The 11,718-nt window shown below is 39.6% G+C and overlaps 1 protein-coding gene across 1 annotated transcript; it reads right to left on the bottom strand.

Moving 5' to 3' along the window:
* Window positions 1–379: 379 nt before the first annotated feature.
* Window positions 380–11,398, bottom strand: GPNMB (glycoprotein nmb). Its single transcript, XM_088519675.1, has 10 exons — window positions 11,106–11,398; window positions 10,248–10,391; window positions 8,845–9,018; window positions 7,601–7,759; window positions 6,826–7,155; window positions 5,450–5,572; window positions 4,710–4,812; window positions 3,809–4,011; window positions 1,474–1,561; window positions 380–676 (listed from the first exon to the last, which is right to left on the bottom strand). Exons 1-10 carry the CDS (start codon window positions 11,284–11,286, stop codon window positions 523–525), a joined length of 1,659 nt encoding a protein of 552 aa, XP_088375801.1. The 5' UTR covers window positions 11,287–11,398; the 3' UTR covers window positions 380–522.
* Window positions 11,399–11,718: the final 320 nt, after the last annotated feature.

Genomic DNA, 11,718 nt, shown 5'->3' with positions numbered 1-11,718 from the left:
CATCCAAGGATTTTATGTGGGATGCAGACTAGAAATTCCTGCCGGGCAGAGCCATGTAGGTAGGTCTTGTCAGTCTGTTGTTTGGGTGTCCGTGGTCTGGATTATAGTGAGACTTGTACATTGCTCCCCATAGCAATGTAGTAAACAACTGCACTGTGCTGTATATTTAAGATTCGTTATCTACAAGTTAAAAAACAAACAAACAAAAACTCTATTCTTTTTTCCTCTGGATTACCAATCTGATTAATTTTGCAAGTAATAAAGTGAGAAAACAGGTAAGAATGGGATGGTCACTTATAGAGGTATCCTAGGTCACAAGCAAAAACAACAAATACTCAAAGCTACCTCAATCTTTTCTAAGGACTATTTCATGAAAATTTCTAATTGCACCCAGCCCCCAGAGTTATCAAACAGTCTATATGTTATCACCTTAGCCCCTTGTTTTTATAAGAAAAAAAATCCAAAGTACAATTCAGATGTGAGTCCTGTACTTAATCTAACAGTCAGTGTTAGACTAAAGATTTAAACAATGCCTGGCTTGCTTTTCAGCAAGGGATCTTTCTCATTGCTCTTAGAGAAGAAAATGGTTTTGAAATGGCTGAAATAAGTGCTCCATCCCTCCTGGTTCTCTGCTTGTCCTGGACTTCTCTCGATAGGTTTGTATTGTTTGTATCTCCTGCAAGGAACGTGTGTAGTTAGTTCGTTGCCAAAAGCCATTTAAATGAAGGTTCATACTCAACTTAATAACCAGTACTCATGAGAATCAGTTATGAATTTGTGATATTTGTTCTTTCTTCTCCTTCCCCCTTCAGTCCCATAGAAGCCCCTGCAGCAGTACCTGCCACAGATGAGTTGTGGCTCAGTTAAGGAGGAGGCTCTGTTGCTTAGTTGTTGTTTTGCTCCGTGGAGGGCTTTTCTTAACCACCGCCTGAAGAGTGAGTGCTCCTTTAACTCAGGAGCCTCAGTGTACTCCTAAAATCTGGTGAGAAACTCCCAAACTAATACTGCAGTAACAAATGCTTTGGTTATCTACTTTTCTGCATGCTCAGTACCCTTTCCCCAATTTATTTGTTATTTTTTAATGAAGAATTTTGGTGATTAATACTTGGTCAGTGACTCATTCTCAAATACTGCTTGTAAGAGTTCAAAAGCTAAATTCAATTTTTGTTGGTTATCTTTGACTGGATACATAAATCACTTACTGCAGTTCCCAGACTTTACAGTATTACTCTTTGTGTTTATGAACACAAAATATAATCTTCTATGAAATTCTTTAATGTTGGCATATTTTTGATGTTTTTATGGCTTAAAGCAGTAAACTCATTTTTGTGGCCGTTTGCCAGAATATTTGTGAACAGCAATAAAAAAGAAAAATATAGCTAAAGCAAATTCAGCTTGTTGGTATGGTTAATTTAAATTAATATTTTTGTCACTTCCCTGAACTATTATTAATCGCAGTAGACAGCAACTTACTTGTAAAGGACAACAGCCACAATGACGACAAACACGGCCAGCAAACCAAGGAAGATAAAGACGCCTTCTGTTGTTCTGGAGGATGGTCCTAGGTTTCAGGAAGTAGGTTGATTAGAAGTTTACCCTCATTTTTACAGTGGAATGTTTTTTTTTTTAAGGACCGTGTCATTTTTACGAGGTTACTTTATGAATTGGAGTACATTTAGTGTGTCAAGCGTGCTAACCATTGGAGGTCAGTGCCTTTGGCAGGAGCGGTGCCCCCGCAGCCCAACCAGTTCATTTCTCAGTGCCATCAGACTGCGAGCTGGGCTTTGGCAGCTCCATCAGACGTGCTCCTGAAACCACGATTGCCCTTTCAGCGTGGAAGGGAACAGAGGGGCTTGCTGGGCCCCACAAGATGGAGCTCACTTGCTCCTTGCCCAATGGCTATGCTATGGGACCACTTATATGGAGCATATAACGTACATAGTCTCTTTAATGTATAATGTGAGAACTATCATTATTTTACTGTCTAAGGGATGATAAGGAAGAAGGGATGAAAAAAATAAATTTCCAATGTATTATTGGCTGTTTCAGTCCATATCCCAACATGGTTACATGGGGCTGAGTGCCATGAGCCGGGTTTTTTTGCCTTACTCCTTTAAAGAGCTCAGGGCTCTGCTTTTGTAACATTCTCATGGGGGGAGATCAACGCTGGACTCTGCTTGTCATTGAAATCTGCGTTCTGGTGTGTTAGGGGCCATTGCACTCAGATTTACTCCTAATTTCATTGTATCTGAGAGAGAAAGAGGCCAAATCAACACAGTTATTTCTTGATTAATGTTAAATATCTTAATTTTACAGTTCACAGGCTGACACTTATTGATGTTAATTGATGTTATTGATGTTAATTGCTCACATTAGTAGTATTTATACAATGAAAAACCTAGAAATACATGTTGATTTACCAGTGTATTAATTTATAATTGCTATATATTAAAATGAAGATATCACTTTTGGGTTTACCATTTACTTGGGATGTGTGCCTCATGCATTCTTTAGCTTGTCGATTTTTTTTAAAAAAAGCTTTGACATCAGTCCTAGTTTACCCAGTATTTTTGTTGATACTGTAGGGATTTGCATTATTTTATGAATCGTATAGGCCCTTGAACTAGTTTGCAAAACCCCACAGACCTATGGAACAGGCATAACTCATAGGACTGCAACCCCTTCAACAGCAGTTTAACTGGGTTAGGAGCTGGTGTTTTGTACAGTGCCCACATAACCCAGGCACAGTCTGCCTAACTCCAAAGGAGAGTTGTTTAAGTATACTCAAGCCCCAAATTTTGCTGTTTTTAGAGGATCATAGGTATTTACTTTCCCTTGAATGGAGAATAATGATGCCTGGTAGATGTTTACAAATGTTTCAGTGGAATTCATATCAGCGACCTCTCTTACATTCTAATTCGCACACGCACTCACAGATTGGGAGTGCCTTAGTTATGATGGACTGATGTAGGTATAGCTAAGTTTATACCTAGATTAAATGAAATCATCTTGAAAATGATGCAGCAAATGGCTACAGAGCGTCAGTTTCTTGGCTGATGCTAATTGAAAACACTGTAGAGTCACCAGGATGCTCAAGTGGGAGCACAGGAGGGCAGTGGAGAAGCACTGTGGTGAGTTGGGCTTCTCACTGGACCTGGTGAATAGCTGGTTCCATGAGAGGCTGCTTGGATAATCAGGGGCAAGATCTGGTGAGCCTCATCTCACCAAAGGTAGACCTTTCTATTCTAACCATTCAGGTGACCTACAGCAGTCGCTCCACGCACGCTTTGCAGTCCGTGTGCAAGGTACAGGCCTTTCCAGAAGCTGATTCTACCCCTTATGCTGATGTAGTAGAGACCATGTGAAGATCAGCAGGTTAAAAAGAGGGCCCAACACAGACAGCTCAGCTGTAGGCTTCGATTCTGTCTCTGGTCAGCCAAATTCCTCTCTCAGTTTCTCTGTGTTTGAGCTCTCTGTGTGTGAAGTGGGCAGGCTTTATGCCAGAGTTGTTCTGTAGAAAAATACCACGGAACTACTGTTTGTGTTCTTTGATACTGAAGGGTTTGTGTGATTACCATACTCACTAGGTCATACACATAAACCAAACCAAGTTCTGACATCAACAATTCCCATAGGGAAGGTATCATCTGCTATTTTTGTGAGGGCTCACCAATCCTGGCAGTCTCAGCTGCAGCCTCTAAGCATCCTCAAACCCACCTGGATGACCTGTGATCTCCCCCATCCCCAGAGAGGTGATCCCAGGAGAAGCTGTTCACAGACCACACACACCCGCTGCGGGCAAACTCACCTCCGTTTACAGATATGAGCGCGCTTGCAAGGGCTTGGCTTGTGTCGTCCCCCAAGGTGATGTTTATGCAGTACGTGCCAGGTTCATCAAAGGCTCTCCGTACGGTGAGATGGCATTTGTCAGTGACGATGGGGTCACACACCGCGCTCCGAGACACCTGGCACGTGGGGTCAGAAACCACCGTGCACACATCTGTAGGAAGACTGGGTTGGGAAGAGAGAGTGCGCCGTATGCGTGGAGCCCCGTTTGCCCAGTTTATGTAATGAACACTTCTGTAATCTTGCTTCATTTATGATTTAACCCTCATGGTGGTGATGCCACCATAAATCGGTTTGTAAATTTGTTGCCATTGAAGGAATACAGATTCTTATGTGTAGTATTATGTGCAATAAAATTGGAATGCTAATTTTAGAAGGATTCATGGTTTTCCAGTTTCATTGTCAAAATAATTGTACCTCTTTATGCTCTTAATTCAAATCCCATTCTAGGAGCAGGAATTTTAATGCAATGTTTTCCTACCTGAGAAGTTGCTTGGACACACCCATTTACTTTAAATATCAAAAAATCATGGCCAGAAAGAAAGAGTTTTCTTCCAATTTCAGTAGACTGCTTCTTATTTCCTGAAAGTCTATCTTTGCCAAAAAAAAAAAAAAAAATCACTTCTACCTATTTATTTAGTTCTCTTATTTTTACTTAGGCATGGCATTTGTTCTGAGTCCTAAGAGCCTAGCAGGAGCATCTGTTGAAGTAGTTCTCAAGTGAGACTTTCACTATCTTTGGTTTCAGAAAAGAAATAAAAATGCCTCTGGTCCCAGCTTTTGTTCATGCAGCTGCATCTAAGCGCGAGCTGCGTTCCAGCTCCTAGTTTGAAAGCGATTGGCAGGTTCATTTACACGCTTACCTCCCTTGGCAGGTAACAACAAAGTCAACGAGGGAGTTTTCAGCTTGACTTTCTGTCATCTGGATGTTTGTCATCTGAATGATATTTACCTCAAGGATTCCCTCTGGAAGAGGAAACAGATGTCAAGGGTAGGACATACGACAAGCTCTGAAGTGTCTCTATACAGAACCTCAAGAGTTTAGCTGATGTGCAGCTCAGGCTTTGTTTTCTGTAACCTTCTTTCTCCCTTAGCACCCTTCTTGAAGGGTTTGAAGCAGGAGGCTTCCAGTGCATTTCTTACGAGGCTGTTCCCTCCTGTTCTGCCTCCACGTAACTACCTCAGCATCCTGCTAACCAGGACCTCTGTGCGTACTAAGGTCAGCTCAGCCTTATGTGATCTCTCAAGGCCAGCGTGTTTCAGGTGTGCCAGTTTCTGAAGCTCATGGTATAGAAAAGAATGCTACAGCCCACAGTCTTGTCAGCTCCTTCCAGTGCAAATGACTGGAAACATTTGTGCTATAGCACAGCGGCAGCCACTGGCAGTGGAGCAGAGACCCAAGGCACCATAAGCTCTGCTACTGGGAGCGTGTGTCGTAGCTGTGCTTCAACCTTTAGAAATGTCAGCTTGGTCTAAGAGAGAAGGATCTTGTTGTAGGTCCCACATTAGATAAAAGAGAAGCTAAATAAAGATTTTCTCAACCATATGTATATTACATTATTGGCCCCATTCTGCTGTTGAGATGTGGACTCAGGTTCCTTACCTACAATAGAGATGTCAGCTCCGTAATATCCATATCTGTAAATATGGCAGCCTCCATCTGGCTTGTCTTCCATTGTCTCGACAGCAGAAGAGTCTGGATCAGAAGATGGTTCAAGGGTTATTGCTGTTTTAGGTAGCGAAAATAGATACACAGCCTAGAATAAATTCTACTTAGGCTATTCTGAACATGGCCATGTCCATGTCTTTCCACTACATTCATTACATTTGCCATTAGTTGTTCTGCTCTACAGCTATGCAGGAATGCACTTATCCATATAGGATCAGGGGGGCTGGACTAGCTGATCTCTAGAGGTCCCTTCCAGCCTGAACCGTTCTGTGGTTCTGTGGTTCTGTGATCATGGTAGAAGCTTAAAGAAGGAGTATGTGCCCTGCTGTTCTGTATAGCCCAAGTGTGGCTGGGATTTCAGAACTGTGGGCCTCCACAGCTTCACTCCAAAAGCCACCATGCTAGTCACTTTAAGAAATAAGTGAGTCTACAAGTTTTGGTATAATTAAAAACTTAATTTAAATTCCTGGATCAATTACAGAATAAATTCAAATGCCAACAAAAGCTTTAAGATTTTGTGTTCTATTGCTCTACTTTAGTGTTAGTTGAAAAATTAAGAGGTGATGGAGGTGATGGAAATTATATCTTTCCCTTTTCTTTCTCATTTAACATTTTTAAAAGCATATATTAAAATTAGCTGTGTTTTCAATGTCATAGTAGTAGTATTATAAGTAACCAGGCTGAAGCTGCAGGTTTTTGGCAAAACGTAAAATTCTTTGAGATGATAAGCCTGTGCTGAACATAGTCAAAATTGTTCTGAAACATGATAGCATGTAAATTTTAGGCGCAAAAGGAATTTTGGGTTAATGCCACGTGAAAATCCCATATTTTGGAATAAGAGTAATTTTTTTTTTCCTAGTTCAATCCAACCTCATTAAATTTTGAATGGAGGTTAGTAAAGACGAGGAAGGAACCAGCTCTAAGAGTGTGGATGCAGGATGTAGGCAGCTATTGTGAAATAACTATTTTTCAGTTCAAATTTAAATCTTACCTCTGGAAATGTCCCTGAATAGGCAAAATTAAAACCATTTGACTTTGCGTGGTGAAGGGTCTAAAAAGGAATGTGTCTGCCTAATGTCCTCACATGGTGCTCTGTGTTGTTGGGGTAGCATCTCATGTACTGTAAATGAGAATCAGGTTCTAAATGTGTAACTGATGCCTATGTGTTTATTGATTCTGTCTCGACACTACATTCATAGACAGGTTCTCAGAGTTTTTCGAGTCTTACTTTGATGGCATACAGCTTTTAAAGATATATACTTAAAATTCTAAATTCTGTTTCTTTATTATTACTGCTGATCCAGTATCACTGCTGACAGATGAACTCTTACCTGCTGAGGTGGGCAGTGGTGGAGTGGGTGTTACTGGCTTGCAAGGTACAGGTATGATAGCTTGGACAGTTAAATTCAGAGTGAAGTTTCCTTGTAGAGTATAAGTGTGCGGTGTACTGAAGCTGCTTGATACAAATAAGCCGCTTCCATCTCCAAAGTCCCACTTGTAGGAGATGACAGAGTTATTAAGATAGTAACTGGGATCATGGATCTTCACGTCAAATGTGATTGGTGAGTCTTTGATGAAGATGGAGTCTGAGATGTTGCGGTCATTTTTCTGGGACATGTTCACAAATAATGGAATTTTATCTGCAAGAAAAGAAAAAAAGGATGAAAACAATTAAAACAAGCATATCTGCCAGCAAACATATCCAAAGTTCCTGAATAGTCAGAATGTAAGACAGTATCTTTAACATGGGTTTCTGTTTTGGTTCAGTTTAGTGAGTGAACGTCAATAGGAAACACTTACACAGAGAAGTCTGGGAACATATAAGGAATCACGAGCACCTGTTGAAGATGACATTTCCTCTAGTAAATTACTTTTCATCACAAAGTAGAGGTGTTACTAGGGAGGTAGATGCAAAGGTAGATTATGTTATGCAAGGCAATTTGCCAGAGATTTCACATCCTTATTAAAACTTGTCTTGGGCCAATGCCTTTTTTTCATGCCAGATATTGCTCGTGTTCAGTTCTTGTAACACCTACACAACAAATATTTCCAGGATTTTATTACAGTTTATTTCAGGACACTCACCTGTTACAACATAAATGCTACTTGCTCTTGCAATCGGAACATAAGTTGAGTGCCCTCTCCTGTAAATGGAAACCTCCATCACATGTTTGCCAAGGGTGATATTTGCTGTGTTGAGTGAAACAATGGTTGAAAAGCGTCCCTTTTTTTCATAGTATTGACCTGAAACAGAATATGAACTTATAAAATGTTTTACCCTTAAGGCTAGCTACAGTAAACCGTTCAAGATAACCAGTGTCTCCGTGAATTTATGATTGTATAAATTGTAATACAAGTTCAGAATCATCTCTCAGTTATCTGAAAAACAGGTCCTTTTGGAGCATTGAATATTGACACAACATGGTTATGTGATTTTTCTCAAAGATGTCAGAAAGATCTTCCAAATTTCATTGATCTAAGAAAAGGCATTCACAAGGCATCCACATCTTTCTAAAGGAATTTAATTATATATCAGGATTATGTAGTGAACAGTGTTACCTCTTCAGTATTTAAAATTAACTTGTGTAACCAGTGTAGGAAGAAGGTATAATGCTTCTTGCTTCATTTACCATAACTCCTTGTATACATTTACTTATTTATATTCATAACAGCTGATTGAGATATGTAAATATTACCAACTTTATTTAAAATTGAAAGCATTACTGTCATTATTACTGATGCTTATATTGGTATTTGTGAAGCTAAATTAGGATATTAAGAGTTAGTGTGTAGCCAGCGTCTGAAGTACCCAACCATTACATACTCGGGAACTGAAAATACTAAAACCCACTATCTGTGACTAGAACAGAACCACACAGTCATGGACGATTTTCGGAGCCAAGAAGTGCGATACCATTAAACTAATCTACAGGCATACAGCTCCGTGGTCTCTCTCAGTTCAGGAATCCAAAGTAGCAGCAACTGGTCAACGAATCCTCTGCCTGACCTGCTCAGGGCTACTGTTTTCCTAGAAAACTATCTTGCATACTACTGAAAGGAAACTAATTTTCTATGGTTTTAGTTCTCTGAATGCCTAGCCCTCAAGGAAATCTCCTGGTAATACATGATTTTAAAATCTGGCAGAAGATAAGAGAGCAGCTGATACCCTCTCTGAAAAGCACTGAATGAATTTGGGATTCTCACTTGAGAACTATCAAATGCCTTTTAAGAACTTTAAATGAAACATATTAGAAAAAATGAGCTAATATACAAACAGAATGTAAGTTTTGCAGCATCAACCAAACCAAGATATGTTTTGCAGTACTAACCAAATGTATGAAACAGGTAGACAAAGTTCCTCCTTCTCCAGTCAGCATGATCAGGGAAAGGTTTCCCATCTGGGAATACATTATGGCTGTGGTTGCTCGTACAGTTTTCCCAGCCGCAGTTGTCGATCCATTTAGTCCAGTTGTAGACATACTGATCCTGCAGAGCTGGAGGATCTAAGTTTAGAATTAGGACATGTTCCTGGTCAGTTGTGAAGCGTATGGTAAACCGGAAAGCAGAACGCAGACATCCCAGGTCACAGCAAATGGAGCAATGGGGTAAGCTGGCTATTTTAGTTCTTCTGAGATGTTTTGTTTGCTTTTTTAAGACATAGCTTAAAGTTGCGTGCCCCAAACCTGCTACCTGCTGTCAACTACAGAGGGTAATACTGTTTCACTGGAGCCAGTGGAGCTGCCCTGATATTCAGCAAGCAAAATTAAATATTTAATTACAAAAAAAAATCTGTGCCAGCAGTGGAAGTGATTTGTTTTGCCAGAAAATATTTCTGTGGCACTATTACATCAACTATAGTACCATTCGGGGTAGTAGAAAGACAGTCCCTCCCCAAACAGTAAAATGGACATTAAGTAGAGAATGGGTATCAGCAGTTAACAAGACATTAGATAGTGGAAGAAGTAGAACATGTGCTGAAAAAAATATCCTTGTTTGAAATGGAAATTACTTTGATCAGTAGAAACATTTGCTGAACATTTATGAGTTCAGAGGAAGATCGGTACAACAGCCTGTTTCACTCAAGATCGAGTAACTTCAAAAAGCAGAACTGTGATGTTTTTGCTCCTTGTAGCATGTAATGATGATCAAAAAAAGGTGATGCCCTGGTGAAAAGACTGCTTGTTTTTAAATAATAAAGTTTTCCTAGTTATTTTTTATTCTTGAAATATGCAAATGTGAAATTTACTCTTCCTTGGGGGTTTTCAGGACACAGAAAATTGTTAGTGATTCTACAATTCTACTTAATTGAACAAAAAAGTCTCAATTAAGTTGTCAATTTTATAAATTTGGAAGAAAACACTGTGACTGAGTGATCAGTTGAGCCTGTCTTCATCTAGGGATTAGGCAACCTTGTGAGTGATCTGAAAAGCAATAAATTTATAGGAAGCCAAATTAAAGTCATTACTTTAGAAAGCTAATTTTGTAGTGAAGACAAATCTCCTTAAAGTAGTTGGCCGCTATACATAGCAGGTGTAGAAGTGTAAAAATAGTACAGTGATATTCTGAAGAGGAAAAATGGCATGACACAGGCTAGACATTAGTGTAGGTATCAGTTAAAAGCAACATAACTTTTGATTGTGGGTTGTGCTTCTGAAGGTTTCAAAGACTTAGGGCACTCACACCAGAACAATAGTGAGACACACGGGTAGTAGATGGCAATTACCATACCTACCCTGGGTGCAGTTTCTCTCGTATATTATGTTACCATCGTTATCTTCTTTCTGGCATTTGGGAAACTGGAGAGTCACAACAAAGGTCACGTTGGATCCTACCAGTGCTGGACTATCAGTGACCAGCTTGGCTCTCACCCTTCCTCCTGTGGAAAATACAATTGACACTTCACTGCAGTAAAGGATGCATAGGGCAACAGTTACCTGCAACTGTACACTGTTTGCATTTGAAATCCTTTATTGACATCTCTCTTATTTCCAATGGTATTTGTGCTCCAAAAATTGCTTGCACCCATATCAAAATTGCAGTTTACAAGAAGCAGAGGGTTTTATCATCTCTGCCAAAATCACTCACTGATCTGTGAATTATTTCCTTCTTAAAGCTGAGAATCAGATTTTTATCTATTGGTTCCATATGTTCCAAAGGAGAATACTTTTATTTCTCTCCAGGGATAGCGTCTTTAGACCTCAGCTCAGACAAGGGGATGATAAACCGAGTGTTCACTGACATTATTCAACTGAAGTCCCTCCCAGTACCCTAGTATAAGAGCTGGAGCTACATGTCCTCTGGTACATGTTTCCAAAAAACAAAACTAAACTAAACTAAAGGATTATCCTTAACTACTGCCTCTCATGCCTCTTAACATGTATGAATTTTTGAAACTGTAACAACTCAATAATATGCTTCCTCAAGCAATCTACTAATAGTAGTAACCAAGCTAATGGTCTCAAATTTATTATTGCATGAAGCAGCATGTAGGAAATACCATTATAGCACCTACACTTGTTGATGAGGTGGATTTTCTGGACTTTTTTTTTTTTAATTCAAAAATGTTTTTGAACTCTGTGTGTGCAGCTACCTTTCCAGCAGTCCTTCCATCTGGGATCTCCTTCTTTCCAGAAGGGATAAAGGTTTTCATTCCATTCATTTTGATCACTAGACCAGCCTTGTATCTTCCTATACAATGTGGCTGGAGAAGTTTGTTCTTGGCTCAGCACATCTTGGAACCCTAGATAGAAAAAAAGAACATATAATGCCATAATATATTCCCTGCTACTCTGTCAGGACGTAATCATGCTGAACAATCTACTTGTGATTCTTTTCTTGCACTGATTAGAAAACTCTTCACTAGTGGAAAGTTATTGAACTTTATCTCCACAGCTATAAACACTTAAATCTCCGATGACTAACCTAAACAAAATTCTGTTACTTATTTGTAGTTGCACTCCTCCAATCTACAATGGACATAACAATGTCCATTGTAGTCTAGTTGTAAAGAGGTTGCTTCTTTGCTAACTCTTTAGCAGCTGACTGTTAATCTATGATTAAAAGAGCAATAGGCTAAATTCACTCTGTGCCTCAGTTGCACTTTGCAGAAGCTATGCTAGGAATGAGTTTTGACCCACTAAAGCTTCATTATGAGTTGGCTGGTGGTTTGAATGGGAGTGGTTGAGGCAATTTTAACTGGTCTT

Source organism: Tinamus guttatus, unplaced genomic scaffold (genome assembly GCF_059628265.1).
Source record: "Tinamus guttatus ecotype Peru unplaced genomic scaffold, ASM5962826v1 Tinamus_guttatus_pri_ptg000067l, whole genome shotgun sequence".
Classification (NCBI taxonomy): domain Eukaryota; kingdom Metazoa; phylum Chordata; class Aves; order Tinamiformes; family Tinamidae; genus Tinamus; species Tinamus guttatus.
The sequence above is the reverse complement of the archived record's forward strand: the minus strand, read 5'-3'. Positions and strand labels throughout refer to the sequence as shown.

What these genes read in the sequence shown, in the direction of transcription:
- GPNMB (XM_088519675.1), bottom strand. Translation starts at nt 11,286, where the DNA reads ATGGCATTATATGTTCTTTTTTTCTATCTAGGGTTCCAAGATGTGCTG. An exon ending in TAGCATTTATGTTGTAACAG is followed by an intron (nt 7,156 to 7,600) that starts GTGAGTGTCCTG and finishes CTTTTCTTGCAG; the next exon opens with ATAAAATTCCATTATTTGTG. An exon ending in AGCTGACATCTCTATTGTAG is followed by an intron (nt 4,813 to 5,449) that starts GTAAGGAACCTG and finishes TTCCTCTTCCAG; the next exon opens with AGGGAATCCTTGAGGTAAAT.